This window comes from Silurus aristotelis (genome assembly GCF_946808225.1).
Source record: "Silurus aristotelis genome assembly, chromosome: 7".
NCBI classification, from domain to species: domain Eukaryota; kingdom Metazoa; phylum Chordata; class Actinopteri; order Siluriformes; family Siluridae; genus Silurus; species Silurus aristotelis.
The window spans coordinates 24,435,322-24,457,235 of NC_139580.1; the positions used below are offsets into that span (position 1 = coordinate 24,435,322).

The window sequence follows — 21,914 nt, forward strand, 5'->3', positions numbered from 1 at the left end:
AAGGTTTAATATAACTCATAGGAAATCTTCACATTTGAAATAATATTAACTGGGAGAGTGGTGGCTCCAGCGGTTAAGGCGCTGGGTTGCCGATTGGAAGGTCGGGGGTTCGAGCCCCGGTATCGCCAAGCTGCCATTCTTGGGCCCTTGAGCAAGGCCCTTAACCCTCTATGCTCCAGGGGTCCCTTACGAGGGAAATATCAAGGTCCGTGACGTTGGGCCGCCTTCTCGTGGGCTCACCACCTGCAGGAGGGACCGTAAGGGACGGTGCTGTGAGGATTGGGCAGCAGTCGAAGGCGGGGGCCTACTTAGACTGCTGCCCCCGCGACCCGAATTACGGATAAGTGGGAGAAAATGAATGAATGAATGAACATCAGAGCATATCTGGAGAGGTTTCCTCTTTTATACCTCTGCATACTCTGCCCAGGCATACAATTATTTAGAATGTTTTTGAATGTACTAGCATGAAATTTTGAACTAGGAGACCCAAACCTGTTCCAGCATCACAATGCATCTGAACATGTGTCTTGAAGTGGAAAGTGTTAAACATCCTGCTATAAAACTCTTTCAACCTTACTGAATACATTAACTGAATACTGAATTAGAACGCTGACTGCACCCCAGACCTCCTCAACTCACTTACATCATTACCTGACTTCACTATTGCCCTTGTTGCTGAATAAGCACAAAATCTCCACCAGCACACTCCAAAATCTGCTGTAGCTCAAATTGCTGAAGAAGCCGATGCTCAAAGGGTCAGGACTGGGCCAACACAATATTAGGCAGGTTGCTGTAATGTTATGTTTATTTTTTTAATACTGTACCTGTAACAAATTTGGGTAAAAAGCAGGGTGATATGAAATGCTCACAAAATGTACAAAATAAAAACATTAATTGTAATGACTGACTTCAGCTGATCTTCTCATTGGAACATGCTCCTATAACTGGACTTCTTAAGTCTCCATCAGCTTGGAATGTTAAAGTCCCATTATCGTGCTGATCTTAATCCAAAACACAGCTCAAGAGAAGAAGGAATATTCGAAAGGGGCTAATAATGTGATGAAATAAATAATAAATACCTTGGTGAACGAGGTTTGCATTATGTAGACCAGAGCTATAGAAAGGTTTCAATTTAGAGGGATTGTCCACTAAAACCAACTCTTACCTGTTTTTTTCCTCCATGTTGGTTTCATGTTAAACCAAAACTAACTCCATTTAAATGTAATGACATTCAAGGCGAATGAAAGGCTCCATGACTTTATAATAATTGACAAATTAAATAGGAACCCTAAGGCTGGGGTGTTTAAAAGCAGGGGTGTTTAATCCAATCCAGGAAGAGCCGGCATGCATGCAGGATCTTTTATTTTAATTAAGCAGGAGGTTCATTAGATTTCAACCTGTTTAATTAGTTGATCTTGGCAGGTGTGGCTTCTACGTGGCCCTTTCTGAATGAGATTAAAGCTCTCCCGGCTGCTCCTATAGCCACTTTCCAATCAATTATACAAATAAATACTGGTTTTGTTACAGGTTTGTCTCCTTTTCACCTGAAAACTAGTCCTGGAACTAAATAGTGCAGATGTTTTCATAGAACAAAGAAGTTTAGAATTAAAGTCTTGCACAATATTGGTAGAGAAATTACAATTAATCTGAGGGTAGAGCTAGTTTCAAATCCACAGGAAACAGCTCCCCCTAAAGGAAATGCTCAACATAACGCACAAACAAAATAACTTTTTTCCCTATAAAAAAAAAACAAAATTTTTTTTATCCAAGTTACCTTTATGTGTATGCGACCTAATTATTGAATAAATGCGTGAATGGTTCGTGTACCTTCTGGTCATTCAATTTTCATTTCAGAACGAGAATATGAAAAAGGACCAATATTTGTATTTTCTTCGAGTAAAAACGAATCATTTTCCAATGATTTTCCACAGAAAAGAAAATCTAAGAGAAACTAAAAAAGAAAAACGCTTGATATTTTTTATGTCTAATTGCAGAACTGCAAAGCAATAAGTTACAGTAGTTTCAGATCAGAAGTGGGCGGAGCTTATACAGTCTATATAGCAGCGTTCAGCACAAAATCTTCTTGCATTTCTTGCTTAAAACCCCCAATGCTTTTATCTGATATTAAAGAAGATGACATTCCTTTTTTTGTTTGCCATTGTTCTTTCATCGTTCTGGAGTATTAATTTTTTTTTCAATAAAACAACGATCCTTTTTTATTTTTCATATTCTCTTTCTAAAATGAAAATGTAATGACCATAAAGTACACAGACATAAATAAATCTGATTTTTATACACAGTTTGTCCAAAAAAACTAAACGAAAAAGAACATCATATCATACACAGGAACAGGTTAAAACCGTTTATTAGTCAATGATGTGTAACAATCATAAAAGATATACGAGTCTATACAAAGAACAAAGGAAATCCTAAATTGTATAAAATATTACAAATAAATATAGTAAATCTGTGCTATAAAAGCAAATTGCACCTATTATCATTTATAAATGTGCTTTTCGTTTGCAATAACCTGTGCGCTCCTATGTCTTTTCAAGTAAATCACTACATACGACTTCTTCCTACAGCAGAATGCAGTAAATCCGAAGCAGAGTTAAAATATTGCAGTACAATAAAATGCTTCATGTGTGTTTTAGTGGCATTGCCGCCCCGATCGCTTTCAATTTGTTTTGAATAAAAACCAACACAACTGATTTCAACTTTAACAATAAAACCTAACTGCGAAGGTGAAACGATTCATCCAACCTGAGATGCATTTTCTCACTACACAGTATACTCCAAAGTAACTTCCAAAGCAAAGCCCTTTATGCATCATCTCTCTAAAGCAAACGCATCTCACTGGCACTTCGGTATATCTGCATTTTGCTGGTGCGTCTCTTGAAATGATCGTCATCTGAAGAATGTAGAAGGAACAGACACGGTGTCCGATTGTCCTGGGCCTCTTGGTCTGGCTGGTGTATGGTGTCGTAGGGTTCTGTCCCATAGTGGAAATGTCAAGGAGCAGTGAGTAAAACCACTATCACTGCTCTTTAGTGACATTACCTTGTGTCTTATACTTTATGTTTAAAAAGTTTAATCCAGACAAAAAAGTAACATCATTTATATATTCCTTTTCTGCTGCTTGGTCAGAAATGGAAGAATATACAGTATATCCTGTCCCAGACTCCACTACGTGATTCTTTTCTATCTGCTAATAGCTACACTGGATGAGAACAAGGCCTCTTTTCGACCTATGCTACCTGTAAAACAAACACACACACACACACACACACACACACACACACACACACACACACACACACACACACACACACACACACACACACACACACACACAATTAGTATAATGTATAGCAGGTTGGATACTCAACAGTAACACCATTATCTATTCACTACATACATTGGGGGAAATAATTATTTGATCCCCTGCTGATTTTAAGTTTACCCCCTTACAAAGAAATGAACAGTCCAAGATTGTTATAGGAGGTTTGTTTTAACACAGAGAGAAAGAATATGGAAAAAAAATATCCATAAAAAACATTAAAGAATGGTTATAGATGAATTTGTATCCTGTGAAATAAGTATTTGATCCCGTTCCAAATTAACAAGAATTCCAATAAACAAGAACTTCTTCAACATCTTCTTTCAGCTGCTCTTGTTAGGGGTCGCCACAGCGGATCATCCAAACCCCCTGTCCTCTAAATCTGCCTCTTTCAAACCTACTAACTGCATGTCCTCCCTCACCACATCCATAAACCTCCACCTTGGCCTTCCTCTTTCCCTCCATCCTGGTGGCTCTATCCTCAGCATTCTCCTACCAATATACCACATGTCCCTCCTATGCACATGTCTAAACCATCTCAATCTCGCCTCCCTCACCTTGTCTCCAAAACGTCCTACATGCGCTGTCCCTCTAATAAACTTGTTTCTAATCCTGTCCATCCTCGTCACTCACAATGAAAATCTCAACATCTTCAGCTCTGCTACCTCCAGCTCCACCTCCTGTCTTTTACTCAATGCCACTGTCTCTAATCCATACAACATCGCAGGTCTCACCACAGTCCTATAAACTTTTCCTTTCACTCTTTCGCAGATACCCTACTATCACAAATCACTCCTGCCACTTTTCTTCACCCACTTCACCCTGCCTGCACTCTTTTCTTTACTTCTCTAACACAATCTCCATTACCTTGCACTGTTGACCCTCAGGTACCTAAACTCCTCCACCTTCCCCACCTCTTCTCCCTGCAACCGCACCACTCCACTACCCTTCCTCTTATTCACACACATGTACTCTGTCTTACTCCTACTGACTTTCATTCCCCTTCTCTCCAGCACGTACCTCCACCTCTCCAGGCTCTTCTCAACCTGCTTACTACTGTCACCACAAATCACAATATAATCCGCAAACATCATAGTCCATAGTCCAAAGCCGATCCTTGATGCAATCCAACCTCCACCTTGAACCAGTCTGTCGTTCCTACTGCACACTTCACTGCTGTCACACTGTCCTCATACATGTCCTGCACCACCCTCACATACTTCTCTGACACACCTGACTTCCTCATACAATACCACAACTCCTCTCTTGGCACCCTGTCGTACGCTTTCTCTAAATCCACAAACACACAATGCAACTCCTTCTGACCTTCTCTATACTTCTCCATCAACATTCTCAAAGCTAATAATGCATCTGTGGTGCTTTTACTTGCCATGAAACCATACTGTTGCTCACAGATGGTCACCTCTTCTCTCAGCCTGGCTTCCACTACTCTTCCCCATAACTTTATGGTGGGACTGATCAACTTAATTCCCCTGTAGTTACTGCAGGTCTGCACATTTCCTTTATTCTTAAAGATCGGCACCAGCACACATCTTTTCCATTCCTCAGGCATCCTCGTACCTTCCAAAATCTGAACAACCTGGTTAAAAACTCCACTCCCATCTCTCCTAAACATCTCCATGCTTCTACCGGTATGTCATCTGGTCCAAACAACTTTCCACTCTTCAGCCTCCTAATTGCTGCTCTCACTTCCTCCTTACTAATCCTATTCACTTCCTGCTTCACCATCTCCACACCATCCAACCTTCTCTCTCTCATTTTCTTCAGTTATCAGCTGCTCAAAATACTCCCTCCACCTCCTCAACACACTCTCCTCGCTAGTCAACACATTTCCATCTCCATCCTTTATTGCTCTAACTTGCACCGCATCCTATCCAGCTCGTTCCCTCTGCCTGGCCAATCAGTACAAATCCTTTTCTCCTTCCTTAGTGTCCAACTTCTCATACAGATCCTCATATGCCTTTTCCTTGGGTGTGAGTAGGACATCAGGGACAAGATTGTAGACATGCACAAGATTGGAATGGGCTATAAGACCATCAGATTGTTGCCTTGGCCATATGTTTTGGGTCATTGCCATGCTGGAAGTCACATCCATGACCCATCTTCAGTGTTCTGACTGAGGCCAGGAGGTTCTCATCCAAGATTCTACAGTGCATGGCTGTATAATGGTTCTTGGGGTCATATTAAGCATTTCTCTGCCTCCAAACACGGCGAGTCGAGTTGATCTCAATTTTGGTCTCATCTGACCACGTCACATTCTTCCAAGCCTTCTCTGAAACATTCAGGTGTTCATCGGCAAACTTCAGACATGTCTGTTCATGTGCATTCTTGAGCAGAAAGACCTTGGTGTGTTACCAATGGTTTTCTTAGTGACTGTGGTCCAAGCTTCCTTGAGATCATTAACAAGCTCCTCGAGTGTAATTCTGGGCTGATCTCTCACTTTTCAAATTATCATCCTTACCCCATGAGGTGAGATTTTGCATGGAGCTCCAGAGCGAGGGCGATTGACTTATCCTGTATTTCTTCCATTTTCTAATTATCGTGCTAACAGTGGTCTCATTCTCACCAAGCTTCTTGCTGATGGTTTTGTAGCCCATTCCAACCCTGTGCAGGTCTACACTGGTCCCTGACGTCCTTTGACAGCTCTTTGGTCTTGCCCATTATGGTGGAGAGGTTTGAATGGAAGAGGTTGATTCTGTGACGAGTGTCTTTTATACACATAATGAGTTGATATTAGGAGTTCTTTTTTAAAGGCACAGGACTAATTTGGGTGTGTGGGAGTCAGAATCCTGCTGGTTTGTAGGGGATCAAATACATATATTCTGTCTCTCTCTGTCAAAAAACCCTACTATAAAAATTCTAAACTGTTCATTCCATGTTAGTGGGTAAATAAAAAAACCCCAGCAAGGATCAAATAATTATTTCTCCACTGTAGTGCATATTCACTGACCAGCCACTTTATTAAGAACACCTGTACAGACTATAATATTTAAACAGAATGTTGCAAAAAACTAAAAACATTCAGCTTTCCACACAGTAAAGACAAAACTCAGAGGACAATGGCCACACATGTTTGGTCTGGCTGTAAGTAAACAGTAACTCAAATAAAAACTCTTTATAAATTTGGTATGCAGAAAGGTCTCTCAGGATCTCAGGATTCTTTTTTGCGGCTACAGAAGGCACAGGCTCAGCCAGACTTGTATCATTTTGCAGCTGTATGATTGGCTGATTAGATAACTGCCTGAATGTTTAGGTCTATAGGTGTCCCTAATAAAGTGGATAATGAAAAAACATATTTTTTGAGGGCTATATTCAGATTGAGATGCACTCACATAGTGATTCTTATTACTACAGAGGGTGGAGTCTGTGTAAAACATTGGTGTGTCTCAGTTATTTTAGCTGTAAATTAGGTGAGGAAGTGAGGTATTAAGTTTGTGCTGCTGTCTGACAGTTTGATGTAACCACAATATGCCATACTGATATTTATGTTTTGGGCTATAAATACACAAAAATCTGCAGAATGGCATTTGAAATTTGGAGACAGTTCTTAGAGCAAGACAGCACTTGGGAAGTTTTTAGGGATAAAATCAAGAAATGAGATCAGCGCAATCAGCATTTCATTCAAACTATTGGTATGTTTAAAAAAATAAAAATAAAATTAGAAAAATTCTATTATTACCCTAAAGAGCATGCTACATGACCTCTATTTACTATGTGCTGACTTCATTAATATACAAAACAATACAATACAATGCAATAAAATCAAATAAAATGTACTTAAATTAAAATAAAAGTACATGACTTCTATTTAGCATATTCTGGCTTCATTACAATAAAATAAGATAAAATAAAATAAGTACATGGCCTCTATGTAGTATATCCTGACTTCAATTATTTTTTAAAAATAAGTAAAATATTTAAGTATACGAGGCTTCATTAAAATTACATTTAAGAAATAATAAAATTAAAACCAACAAACATTAAAAAGGGGTACTGGATCAAGTGTTACTTTTTTTCTGCTGCTAAAAATGGGGGTGAACCAATATTAACAAAATAAACCAAATTTGCTGTAATATATACAGTTAAAACTTTTCATGCAGCAACATATCTTCTCAAACATTATTATATTATACAGCATGGTTTTATTTTGTTTATTTTTATTTTATCTCTTGCTTTTATGTTGCATTATATTAGAGCAAGCAAAAATAACACTCTTTAGTCTGTATTTTATATGGCAGAATGTTGGGGGATTAAAGGCAGGTTTTTAAGAATGGTGGTGGAAAAAAACTGGATTCTTCTACTCCAGACAGATCTGGTGTGAGGTGTGAACTATATGCAGGCAATTTGCATAGTCTGTACGGGGAGGCCTCTGAATTTGACTTAAGCATGTACGTGACTGGTCTCTGAACATGACCCACTTCCCCTGTGTAAATTTAGCTTTTTGACTTCATTTGCAAACACTTTATAAGACTCTTTATGTGTGACGATGTAATAGTTACGTCTAATAATTAAAGATTAAATGAATGTCCCATTCCACATTTAGTCCCGATTTGCAGTTATACAACCTCCACTCTTCTGGGAAGATGTTTCAATAGATTTGGTGGGGTTGTTTGGAGATTTGTGCTAATTCAGATACACGGGTTTTTAGTAAAGTCAGGTACTGATCGAAATTGAGGACTGTCAGCGTTCCAGTTTATCCCAAAAGTGTAAAAAATATGGTCAATAGCCATTGGTCAGCAAATGAGGAATTATGACACAAATCCTGTAGATCTCTCCCTGCTCTATCAATCCTGGTTCCTTTTACAAGCTTCTTATATGGCCTTGATGGACAAAGTTGTGTGGCAGATCCCCAAATAATGACTATATAAAGAAAAAACATCCCAGATTATATTTTAAACATTTTTAGACATTTTAATCATTAAAATGATTTTATTCCTGCCTACAAGAAGAGACAGGAGATTGGCTCATTTTAGCCCAGGAGTGTACATAATGAGTGTACATTATGTGTGTGTGTGTGTGTGTGTGTGTGTGTGTGTGTGTGTGTGTGTGTGTGTGTGTGTGTGTGTGTGTGTGTGTGTGTGTGTGTAGTTGTGTCTGTTTGAGCTCACCTGTCTCTCATGGGTAGTGTAGGATGTGTGTTGAGGAAGGAAAGCTGCTCTTCTAGACTGCAAACACGGAAAGCCAGGTAACAGGATGACATAATCAGCAGTATAATACTGCAAAGAATCACACACACACACACACACACACACACACACACACACACACACACACACACACACACACACACACACACACACACACACACACACACACACACCTGGATATTAGATTAATTTCTCTAATTAGGCAACAAGCATTTTAAAAAAGGAAAAAGAAAAAGGACTGGCCAATAGAGGGCAATATCACTTACACATTATCACAATAAATCAAATACACATTAGTTCCACTAGTCAGTGATAAAAATGGCTTTTTATCTCTAATGAGCTCCAACTGATTTCCGAACATACTCAGTTGAAGTGGATTTGGTTTGGGCACATACAGCAGGATGAAGAATTTGAGGAGCTGGTATTCCATGTGACCTAGTTCTGGTACAGGCTCAGTCAGCAGAATATTCTCGGTTTCCAGATGCCTCTCTGGAAAGCACAAACCAGAAACAAAATATGTTTAAGTCTCAGCTACAGGATTCCAATGTACGTTTATTGTAAAATTTGACCTAATTTAGGTTTTACAGTCGAGATTAAACTTCTTTTAATTTTTTTTCTAATCCAGACATTTCTTGTCTTTTTCCTGTATTGTTGATATATTAGTTTATTTGCTATATCAGATTTCTGGACCAAACGTTTTCATATTTTGTAAGTGTTTAATGATCCAAAGAACTGATATAACCCCTCCTTGCTTACACATGTTCAGGCTGATGTGGGTCTGCTATAGTATTTCTAGATAATTCTCTAATTTATGAAGTGTAACAGTGACCTTTGCCAGCAAAACATTTCCACCCCCATGCTTCACAGTTCAGCTATCCAAATTTCATACACATGTATGATATTTAGAATTTTTCTTCTGATATTTGGCCTTTGCTGATCCTGCGCTCTGACCCCTCACATTCATATATATGTGAAGAAAGAATTTCACTGTGTTGTAAAGTACATGTGACAAGTATAAAGCACCTTTCTTTCTTTCTTTCTTTCTTTCTTTCTTTCTTTCTTTCTTTCTTTCTTTCTTTCTTTCTTTCTCAGTTTGCTAGATAAAGTGCAGATTCTTGTATATAAATTAGGAATATGAAATTACAATATAATAACATTTACTTTGTTTTAAATATTTGACAATTCTAAATCCTTTTTTTTAATTTTTGACGAAAAATTTAATCCCAGATTTTAAAAAGTGGTCTGAAACTTGGAGCATGCTGAATATAACCAATATTAGCAAGCAATCGAGCGTCTCACATGCTCAGTACTAGGATATTTTGATAGTGTCTGTGTGCATGCTGTACCCTGCAATTGAGTTTCAGTTGCAAATGGAGGTTTAACAGCAGTGTTAGTGGAATTTCCCAACAGATCAGGTAGAGATGAAGAGACAGGTGAAACTGAAGGCTTCCTGCGCCACTTTAACACCGCAGGGTAAGTGCTGGCCACTGGGAACTCATCCTGAGAGACAAACAGAGCACAGAGGTTACTAAAAACTTTTTGCAAGTATGGATTTAATATGGATTAATTATTGCAGCTAACATGCTCTTCAGTGGCTTATGAGATGTGTTCTGTAATGAAAGCCTAATAAAATTTCCTTGATTGCTCTATTTTAAACTTCGGTTAATGTTATCCAGCAGTACCCACAATACTGTGCAACTACCTACTGATTAAACATGTGCAGAAACACAGCAGAACCTTAGTACTTTATTCTGTTCACTTCTCTTAACTGGGATTTTCCATCTGTACACTCTGTACACTCAAACAGATAAAGTACCAACGCTTTAAAATCGAGTTAATATCTCCATTACACTATGCTTTCATCTCATAGACCACTCAACAAAATTATGCTTTGTAGCTACATTGTGTCCTAGAATGTTCTGACTAATGTTTGCAGCCTTGAAATTTGACTTTAATTCAAGTAAATTTAACAGTCTATATATTCACTCAAGTAAAAGTAAAAAAGTAGCTCATTAAAAGATTTACTCTGGAATAAATAAAATACGAATAAAATGAACAACACTACAACCATGACTTCAGTTTTATGTGAGTTATGCACTTTCGGCAAGAAAAAAAAAAATCTCCATCTCCATCTTTCTTTTTTGTGAGTTTAGCACGTTTGCTCTCCGCCAATCAATGAGTGCAGTAGTTTCGGGGGTGCGATAGTTTTCCCCCTTGCATTATTTTTCGATGTAGAGTAACTGTATATAAAAATGTAATTTTTGCAATATAATTAATTTTCTTTTACTTAGTAATGGATATGATGTAAAATGTAGTTAAGTACAATACTTCAAACAAAACATACTTAAGTAAAAGTAAAATTACACATTTATGAATCTACTGAAGCTACTACTAAAAAGTAGATGTACACAAATGTAAATTGTAAATGTAAAAAAAAAAAGAAATAAAAAAATGAATGTGAGTAAATGTAATTTGTTACTTTCTACCTCTGCCACTACTAATACATTGGATGTCTCATTGATAGTACATTGAGTTTCTAGTGAAACCTGACTGTTTTCATTACACACCTGCACACATGCTTCTTCACATGGGAAAGGAAATGCACAATTGCGAACCACATAGACAGTGTTTGAGAGTGGAGTATTAAAACGGCAAACAATTTACAATCCTAATCTCACAATGATTAGTTTGACATATTGTATGTACACTATATAAACAAAAGTATTAAAACACCTGACTTTTCTAACCGTATTGGCAACACAAATTTAAAAGTACACAATCGTAACTAATGTCTTTGTATGGCTTGAACTAAGAGACTCAAACCTGTTCCAGCATTATAATGCCCTTATGCACAAAGCAAGCTCCATGAAGATATGCTTCACATGGGTTGGAGTGGAAGATCTTGAGTGGCCTTCTATAGAGCCCTGACCTCAACGCTATTGAACACCTTTGGGATAAACTGGAACGCTGACAGGCCTCCTCACTTTTGATCAGTACCTGACTTTACTAACACCCGTGTATCTAAATAGGCACAAATCTCCATACAACCCCCCAAAATCTAGTTGAACATCTTCTCTGAAGAGTGCAGTGGATTATAACAGCAAATGGGGACTTAATGTAGAATGGGACGTTCATTGAACACATACAAATCTTATAGCCAGGTGTCCACAAACTTTTGTCCATACAGTGTATGTATGTATCTAGCCACACACACACACACACACACACACACACACACACACACACACACACACACACACACACACACACACACACGTGCTATCATTGTATAAGTCAACAGTTTCTGCCAAAGTAAAGTAAACAGTGTTAACAGAGTCAACAGTATTCTGTAAAGTGTTGCAGGATGTTCTATAAAAAACATGACAGAATCACACAACAGTGGATGAACATATGAACGTTACACAATGATACAATCTAAATTAATTCATAGGATTAGAGTTTCTTACATTTGACAGTGATCCAGGCTCTTCTAGATACTGCTTTAGACTCAGACTCTTCTTACCATTGACCTGCAGAGCAAAATTCAATGAAAATTAACATTATAATAACGTGTGAACTTGAAAAAGGAGGCCTGAGGTGCAGTCTGCCTTACAATTCAATTCAAACATGTTCAGTAAGGTTGAGGTCTATATTTTGTACTCCAACCCATGTAAAGCATATCTTCATGAAACTGGTTTTGAGCCATAGCATTGCCATGTTGGAACAGGTTTGGGTTTTCGAGGTCAAGTGAAAGGAAAATGTAACGCTACCACCTTCAAAGTCATCCTGCACACTAGATGGACAGAAGCATGTATGAATGAAAAATGTATGTGCCCAAATACTTCTGTCCATCTAGTGTATAGTGTATGAGGCCTGGCATATGCGATATAGTGACTGGGATGTGTGTTTGTTCTTGCACATGAGCGTGTTTGTTTTACCTGCAGATGGGTGCAGATTCTCCTGAGGACATCATACACGCTGTCCCGAGACAGGAGTGAAACAAAAACATACTACGGAAAGAGAGTTGAAAAAGATATCCAATGCAGATTTAGAGACTTGGTTTAATAATCATATAAATACGGCAATAAAAAAAAAAAACTCTTTATATATATATATATATATATATATATATATATATATATATATATATATATATATATATATATATATATATATATATATATATATATATATATCTCACAGGGCAATAATTGTGATGCCTGAGATACCTGTATCCGAAAATAACCAGTCATTGATACAGAAGTTCAGCTAGTGTTTATCTACTGTGATGTGTCTTTCAACCCTAAATGCTGCACAGTTTGTGTCTGCTATCTGATATTTGCCTATCCCATTTATTTCCACTGGCTGCTTTAGTGGCTGCTTCGAGACTGACTGCACTGTCTGGTTTGTGAACAAACAAACATACAATTAATCACGGGTGTACAATGTATGATGAGAGTACCTTCTGACTGGTGTCTGTAGTGATGACAAGGCCATTAGGGACCAGGCCAGCTGTTTTGTGCTTCTTCACCAGACGAACTGAAACTACAGGGATGGCCACCTGAGACACACACACAGACGCAATAAAAAAATAAAATAAAAAAAGAATATTATGGCTAACTCAAAAGCTCTCTTTCATTGTGAGTCCATTTTTCCGGTTCTCCACTTTTCCTAGTTAAAGCACATTCAAATCAGTTACAAAAGGTTTTATGTAACTAAGTCCAATGAACCATAACAAAGAAATCCAACCAGCAGAGAAAAATGGAGAAAGTTACTAATTGCAGTAGGTCAAGAGTTTACGGTGTTCTGAGTTTGGGATTAAGTCATGAGCCCTGTGTTCTAGTGACCTGTGCGCATAATTTACCAGACCAAGCTAAAGCCTTAAATGTGTACCGATTTAAAAAAAAAAAAAAAAAAAAAAAAGGAAACATCAAAAGGACATGATTTCCTTTCCCCTGTTCCTTTCTATATAGTTTTTTTTATTTTTTGGGACAATTTCTTACAGGTATGCACAATCATGGTTGGTGCTGCCTCACCTCTCCAAAAAAGAGGGGTAATTACAAAAATTAATACACTACATACAATCCCCCTTATTTCCAATCCCCCTCTGCTCTGCATATACTGCAAACCCCATTTTTTCTCCTCTGTTTTGGGATGATCCTTTACAAACTAGACAGGAATACAAAGGGTGTATATATAACAAACTATTTGAAAGGAACAGTAATTCACCTGAAAGCATAGTCTGTAACTAACATGCATATAACTATATTATTTATGAGGTGGCATCAAAAAGTTTCGAGACTAACTTTGTTTACAAGAAAGAACTTTATTTATGTTTACACACCATCACCTTTAAAATAGTCCTCTTGCACAGCAATACACTTCTGATATGTGTCCGTAAAGTCTTCTTTTCGAAGCGAGTCAAGCAACTTCTGCGCTTCGCGCTGAATCTCCGCAATGGTGTCAAAACGTTGACCTTTGAACTGCGTCTTCATCTTCGGGAAGAGAGTGAAGTCCGGACGAGCCAAATCTGGTGAGTAGGGTGGGAGTACGGTGGGTACATAAGTGCACAAGTTGCTGTATGATTTAGTCATTTTTGGGGGTTGAGCTCGCTGAAGGACTTCTTGAGCTCTTGTCGTCTTTCAGTGATGTTCTTCCGCTCATGAAGCCACAGTCAAAACACCTCGAACAACTAATTGCAGAATCGGCGTATGTCATGTCAAACGTCTTTTTGGCAGATTTGCCCAGTTTCACTGAGAAATTCACGTTTGCTCTTTGTAATCGAATCTGCCGTCAATGATGAAATCGAAGACGTGGTATCGCAAATGGGCGGAACAGCACCAGTTAGCACCATTAGACTAGAAAGCTTTTGATACCACCTCATATATTGGGGAGGAAAAGGGTTTTAATATAATGCGCTACTTCTATACCAAAAACTCTACTGCTATCTGCTTTATCTATTGTGACGTGGAAGCTCATTGATTTTGGACATCTAATTGAAAAGTTATGAAATTCCTACTTCTTAACCTTTTCACCAAACAGGGAAAAACTTCGATATGGATCTTCACCAGAAAGAAAAATTCGATTTCCGGCTCCAGTAGAGCATTTATTGAGCGTGTGTAAGTTAAACTGTTTTCCCTCGTGCAAAAGATTACAAACCTTGATGTCCTTGCCAAAGAGGTTAGCGTAGAAACACAGCCAGTTGCGGGAAATATAGAGTCGCCCTTGCAACAAGATATCCCTTAGGAGAGCGCACGAGTAGACTAAGAGTTGAAGCAGAAATGCAGTTAGGGTCATTTTTCCATCTTTTGAAGTGGTTTAAGAAGCACAGCTGCCAAAGCAAATGCACTGTGGTAACGACTAGACGATTACGTTTCTGGTAGTGTGCACTGTAACTGATATACACATGTTAAATAAACCTATTCGACACTGTTGAAACACATTCAAAGTATCAAGTATATAGCTAAACCGTACCTTTCATGAGGATCTCCTCTTTGGGAAGGTTCTGGAAAAGTTTGTGGTACTGAGAGTTGTACTTGCTGACAGTCTGTAAGGGGAGACAGGGTTAGATGGTGAGCAGGTTTTTGCCTGTCTGCCTGCTTCAATCCAGGTTGGATTCCCGTTTTAAATGTTCAGCATTCATTATTTTCCTTGCAAATACCTTTGAAATTATGATTGGATATATTATGGTGTGTAATTATATAAAAATATATATTAACACTGATGTAATTAAACACCCTGTACATTTTTCCATCAAGTCTTCATCTAAAGTTACTAGATAAACACACTCATTCTACCATTTTGAAAAAGCCACTACAGATTGCTCGCAAAGGCAAAAATGCAATGGGAAAATGTTGATCAAAATCCTTAAAAAAAACAATTACGAACACATGTTGAACATAAATACACACCAAAGTAGCTTTCTCTCCTGCGCTATAATATTAACAACAACTAGATATCAGAACATTAAATTAACTATGTGACAATTCAATCATTTAGAGATTGACAAATGCAAACCTCCACCAAATCAGCTATAACTCATTTCCTCACCTTGATCCACTTTCCCAATCTCCCAGACTCCAAGACCATCTTACTGCTGCATTAGTCTCCAGCAACACTATTTTCCTCACAGCTATCTGTAAACTCAAAAGCTCACTCCAGTTAATCCCAGAGTCTTTACATCCTTAATCTGATTATCTTCACCCTTTGGGGAATGGAAAAGTCTCACACCTGCATCTCAGCTGGAAAGAGATTTCCACTTGATAACAAAAAAAAAAAACCTTACTGAAAACCTCCATTGAGGTTTACAAATCTCCTTTCCCTAATGTTTAACCATGTAGATTAATCAAATGAGAGTGTGGAATGCCAAACTGCAACAGAGCACATTGAGGAGAAAAAAGGAAACTGTTGGTGATCAGGACTCGCACTGAAATCAGACCCGCTGATATGTTTAGTGATTTGTGAAGTAATGCCTCATTTCAGTAATAGGAGCCTCTCTGACATGAAATAAGCATAGAAACAGACTCATAAAAAAAGAATCATTATAGCAATCAACCTCAGTTAGAAATAAACTGTACAACACAAACAAGTTCAAATACACAAATAGTCTGACGTCAGCTGTGTGGGGCTAACTGACACAAATTCTTTTCTCAAGATGTGCTGTGTAAATAAAAAAAAAAGAGGACATATACACCTACTTAAAAACATGTACAGACAGCAGTACCACTACAACATGAACATGAAGCCAGGTTCGCACACTGCACACACCAAACAACAGAACAGTTCGAAATGTTGAATGGGATTTGAATGCTTGGTTTTCACACCCAGGAAATATTCGCCATAATGAAAAGTACTTAAGTTTCATCCTGGCTGTACAAGACTGGTAAAAGAATGATAGATGATACTCACAGATCCCCGATAGCATTTCTTTACATCTTCGTAAGAGAGATCGTCTATCAGCTGCTGCCTAGGACATGCAATAAAACACACACACGCACATTAAAAAGATATATGCAGAAGTGCGCATATACTTTATAAGTACATTTATTGTACTAAATGTTTGTATCAGCCAATAACACTATATTATATTGAACATGTCATTATTAGTGATCTGTAGCTACATCCCATAAAAAAAATTTTAGGAGCAAAATATAAAAGTAAGTACTACCTGCAATACAAACTTACCAGAGACACAAAACACTGCTTTCAAAATGCATTTGAATGTAGGTTTTACTATGAAAATGTTGTTTTACATACAAAATGTACACAAATGCAACTAAGAGAGCTGTTTTAAGTAAGTCATGTTTCAATTGCTCTATTAACAGTGCCGTTCCAAAATATTTGAAAGTCAGCTGCTCTTATTATCACATTAGCAGCTGGATTCTGAGTGCTGCAGTGCAGTGCCATTTTGCCTGTGGAATTTTGTGTTTATGCCCAGGAATGCAAATCCAGCCCTGGTGTATAGGTAAAAGAGCATGTTGAGGCATAGCCTTTAACCCCACAGACACTGCTCCTCCCTGGCTGCAATGTGTGCAAATACTGCTTCCCCCAAACACCACTCTTTATGCAACTCATTAGCACTTCTGGTCTCGGGTGCTCAAGAGGCAGAAGATTAAGAATTTTATATATAAAATTTGATAGCTGCAACAAGTCTCAAAAAAGTTGGGATAGGCAACAAATGTTTATATGTAATGTGTATAATATATATATGGCAAAAAACAAGCACAGGGTTTTGCAGTAAAATAAATTACAATAATTGTAATGTAACTGTGAAAATTATCCATAAAAAAGGGGGGGGGAAATTTGCTTTATTATTAACCTCAGTAAGCTTTAGAAATATCTGACATCATCTGTCTGGAGCTCACATTAGTTAGTGGACCGATGTCACTACCACAGGAGCATTATCCCTAGTATAGAAAGCTTTAGTAGATCCTATTTTCCTTTTTAATTGATTAAATAATAATTTTCCTGATAATCTGGGTGACAATGGTGAAGAAATCCCTCCAGACTGCATTGCCACAGAGATTAAACTAGACCTGTAGCTGCCTGCATCAGTCACCTATATAATCATATTTATCCAGGTGTCATAATTAATTATAGTTATATCATAGCCTGGATACCTGATTCTGATTGGCTGGAAGGTGTGCACTCGAACCGTTTAGCCGCTGAAGTTAGTTATGTCACTGTTCTGAATTAATATGCTGTCTTATAAACGACTCTAATCATAGTAACATAATGTTACATTTGCATAGAGTGAGAGACCTGACACTGCAGAGACACATGTAATTCATACCCACAATATCTCTCTGTTTCTCTCAGAGCTATTAAGTATAATCCATTCAAATAAACGTAATCTTATCCCCGTCTTTGCATTGGATGGATCTTTCCCTTCATGTCGTGCATTAAAATCGTGTAACAAACACCTCGCTGTGGACAGTAGTGTATAATAACTGTATACTGTTTCACCACCTGTACACAAAGTACTCAAATTTAAATGTTACTAAATTTATTTACAAATGGATAAAATGCATACAGTGAGTACTATGATAATTATTATTAAGCTAATCTTTGGCACAAATTACAGCTGTGAGCTATGCGGTTCCAGACTTACCTCTAACCTCAAAAAGAAATGAAAATAAAGGGGTCAATTATTGACCAGGTCAAGTAGGTGTGCTAGAGCAGGGAAATCACCAGGACCACAGTCGGGTTTATCTGCCCTACATCCTTTGGAAAAAAACTTGTGCAATCAAGCATTCTAGTCTAAGAACATGAAATGTGTCAAAGCTGTGGAAAACACATGTAATGCTCAGTTCAGTCTTGCATTGGTCACATTAGAGCAGTTTGACAGGCATGTTTGTGAGTTCTAAATTAGCAAGTAAGAGAGGAAATGATATTATTGGTACATGCCATATCATGACAAGTCAAGCCCACACACACATTCTGCAAAAGAGCAATAGAACAGTCATGGTGAAAAAATTGGAATCCGGTATCCTGAGTCATCAGTGTGTCTGTACAAAGTCCGACATGTTTTGGCACGAATCGTTATTGTCTGTGGTAATTATTTTTTTTTTTTTTCGGAAATAACTGTAAAATAAATACTAGAGGAGTAGGTTTACTATACATAGGCAGTGGAGGAGCACAGAGCTAGGAAAATGGACAAATGTATTGGGACACTTGTATATGTTGTTTCTCCCCAAACAATAACCACAAAATTAGATTTACACAATTGTATAGCATGTCTGTGGATGTGGAGATCTTCAACTTTTCCTCCAATTCAACTAGGAGGCCCAAACCTCCTACCAGCATGATAATACTCCTTTGCACAATGCCAGCCAGATCTTCATTGGCCTGCACTGACCTCAATCCTTATTGAACATCTTTGGGATGAATTGGAACGCTGACTGCACCTCAGACCTCTGAACCTTGCCCATATCAGTACCTGATCAGTACTAACACCCTTGTAGGAGAATGAGCACAAATCTACACCAGCACATTTTAAAAGCTAATAGAACATCTTCCCAGAAGAGTGGAGATTATTATAACAGCAAATGGGGACTAAATGTGAAATGTTAAAAAAGCATGTACCAAACATTTGTCCATATGGTGTATGTTTAGAATCCTCTCTCTGTATACCACCAAAATGCATTTAAAATGTACATTTATTTATACTACAATGTTGTAAAATATTCGATTAAATGTACTTTATTACTGTACTTATGTAAGTTTTGGCTACTTTCCAGTTTCTGATAATGAGTATCAAAGAAATAAGCAGCTTTTACTCTCTACTTAAAAATCTGCATTTATGATTTAATATATGTACTTTTTATTTCACTATATTTTACCTGGAAGCTCCACCTAAGATGTCATTAAGGCTCTCCTACACACATCTGCTACCCATGAGTGACTTTTTAGCACCGCTGGCCTCATTTTCAGTCCAAAAAAGAGCTTAAATATATATTGCAAATCCTTTGAGAGACAGCTTTTGTTGAAGTTAAATAAAAAAATATTGCCCCTCTTTAAAACTGAGAGCTGCATCCAATCACAGTCAGCTCTGAATTCTTCAGTTCGACTTTATCTAAAATTATTTGCTTTCATTTTATTTGTCCATTGAATACTAATGGTTCCACTTTGTGACATGAAACTGTAATTTTATTAGTTAATTAGAGATCCCTTTTTTGATTGCTTTATTACATTGTCATTGTTGTTGAGGTGTATTTGATTTGTATTTTAGGAAATAAAACCTTACAAATCAACTGTTTTGGGCTTTTCACTAACATCTGTCCTGGTGTTAAGGACTGGTGCATCTTTGAGCCTGCGTTCAATATGAGTCAAATACTCAAGTATTGTTCAAGGTACTCTGTATAAAATTCCTACATTTTTTGTTAAAGTCTACAGTTCAGTCGTGATTGTCTTATTACATATCTATTCTGCTGGTATACAGAGGCAATGACAATTAGGTTACCGTCCAAATACTTATGGATGTCGAAGTTTGTTGCTTGACTTTTTCCTATTTCGAATCCTCCATGAGCATCGGTCCCTCAGGATCTCATCGGAATTACATAATAATAAAACAGAACATTTGATTAAAATGTAATAAATTGTTAGTTATTGACTTACGCAGAGTTCACACTTGTGCTTTTTCTTCAAAAGAAGAAGCTATCCGCACTCATGCACCAAGTTAAGTGTGTGATTTGTGACGGTACTTTATTCTCTATAATTTTGTGAAGCCGGGGAAAGTACCAGGAAAAACCCAGAGTTGTTATGACTTTTAATATATAGAGTCAGACATTCATAGGATGTTTATACAATGCTCACGTGACACATTGACTGCTTTCATTCATCAATCAGTAGCTGTTGTATCCTAGACTAGGGCATTGTGGTCATAAACGTTGATAACTAGAAATCAGGAGCTAATAAGCTCAGCATGAAAACATCTTTTTATATTCCATCCTGATGTACCCTAATAGGTTAGAAATGGGCGAGAATGCGCAAACATTCTTGACAAATTGAGGCATGTGATGTAGCGGGTTTTGTAGCTAGCACGGTTGCGCGGTATCAAACAGAGATTACTCGGGCTTTCTCTCATTACTAGCTCTCTGTGTCTTTGTGAGTCTAGGCAGAGGGAGGACGCAGATTTTATTCCTAATGAGGCAATTTTTCAGGCTACTGAAATACACTGAACGCCTTTAGTACTCTCAGTTCTATCCATGACATCCTTTTTATTTCTTTAGTCTTTCCTTTGTCACACACGCATCCTGGTTACGGAGGTGCTGATGTTACATTACTGTGTCGTGATTAGCGATCATTTTAAAAGTTTCGTTACAATTTCTCTTTGCAATTTGTATGTTTGCAAAGTAGTTAATGGATACAAATACACAAGTGTGAATGAAAACAGTATTTTCCTGTCACTTTCATATCATTTTCATCTATTTAAAAGGCATATGTCCCGTGAAAAAGCCTTCACATAATGAATCAGTGTCCTCTGCTGCTCACCCTTACAGGATTTCTGCAGGTTTCACCAAGTAAAACTTTTTAAGACCTTTCTAAAACCATTAAGACCCATATCACGACATCAAAAACCCACACACATAAATACATCGTTAGCATTTGACCGTAACCAAACATGAAATAAAACAATTTCCAAGCCAAGTATTGGTAAACTAGCATTTCCTTATAGCTGAAAAAAAAAAAAATTGTATGTCTGTGGTACAATTCAAGAGAGATTCGCTCTAATAACAGAAAGCTGATTGGCTGTTTCATGTTGGTCTCATTTGTAGTCATATGGCAGCAAATTATATTTGGAAAAGCAAAAAAAAAAAGCATTAAAACACAAAGGAAACAACAACAACAACAACAACAACAACAACAACAACAACAACAAAAACATTCTAAAGTGCTTCAGGAGTTTTAACATTTGGCCTAAAACAATTTTTTTTTTTTACTTTTTAAGAATGTATCTAACTCTACAGATTTTCCTGAACTCATTCTCCATAGCGTTTTAACCATAAGCTTCAATATTTTGTGGAAAAGGATTGAAAAACCCTCCCTCTTCACCTATAAAGACAAATCTTGACCTAGCATGCTAACTAGAAATAGCATTGGAAAGACTGTGTAGCCATTCAAACAAAAAATCTGCCTGTTAATGATTTATGATAATGGATCACGAGTACAGCTTTTTCCCCTTGTAATAAGTGATTATGAGTTCTATACTGCAGCATTAGCGAGGGGCGGTGAGGGATTGTAAAGGATTGTAAAGATTGTGAGGGACTGTCTATAAAATGTCTTTTTGTTCTGACACCATGGCTTAAACTAATTTTTTTTTTATGTTCTACATATTTTTTTTCTAGTTTATTGATATTATTAGGATGAATTTTTTTTTAAGATCCTGAAAAAGCTATAGTTTTCAG

At 37.5% G+C, this 21,914-nt stretch overlaps 2 protein-coding genes across 6 annotated transcripts in view; both read right to left on the reverse strand.

Annotated features, from left to right (window-relative positions):
• Positions 1-2,349: 2,349 nt before the first annotated feature.
• Positions 2,350-21,914, reverse strand: part of gramd2ab (GRAM domain containing 2Ab) — a gene marked incomplete at its 3' end in the record, with an annotated part of 32,896 nt that continues 13,331 nt past the window's right edge. For 3 of the 5 annotated variants that reach the window (XM_083546485.1, XM_083546484.1, XM_083546486.1), the window contains 10 exons: positions 16,417-16,474; positions 14,983-15,055; positions 14,668-14,771; positions 12,971-13,069; positions 12,447-12,518; positions 11,976-12,038; positions 9,855-10,008; positions 8,904-8,997; positions 8,470-8,577; positions 2,350-3,257 (listed from right to left, as the gene is read on the reverse strand). In XM_083546485.1, the coding sequence (XP_083402611.1) occupies positions 3,254-3,257; positions 8,470-8,577; positions 8,904-8,997; positions 9,855-10,008; positions 11,976-12,038; positions 12,447-12,518; positions 12,971-13,069; positions 14,668-14,771; positions 14,983-15,055; positions 16,417-16,474 (829 nt within the window). Of the gene's footprint in view, positions 3,258-8,465; positions 8,578-8,871; positions 8,998-9,854; positions 10,009-11,975; positions 12,039-12,446; positions 12,519-12,970; positions 13,070-14,667; positions 14,772-14,982; positions 15,056-16,416; positions 16,475-21,914 lie in introns of those variants that run through there. The other 2 variants (XR_014534306.1, XM_083546483.1) reach the window with 2 other exon arrangements.
• The window catches only part of spg11 (SPG11 vesicle trafficking associated, spatacsin), a 282,063-nt gene continuing 264,896 nt past the window's right edge, over positions 4,748-21,914 (reverse strand). Inside the window, exon 36 of the mRNA XM_083546074.1 lies at positions 4,748-4,931. Within this exon, the coding sequence (XP_083402200.1) occupies positions 4,906-4,931 (26 nt within the window). The 3' untranslated portion in view covers positions 4,748-4,905. The remainder of the gene's footprint in view (positions 4,932-21,914) is intronic.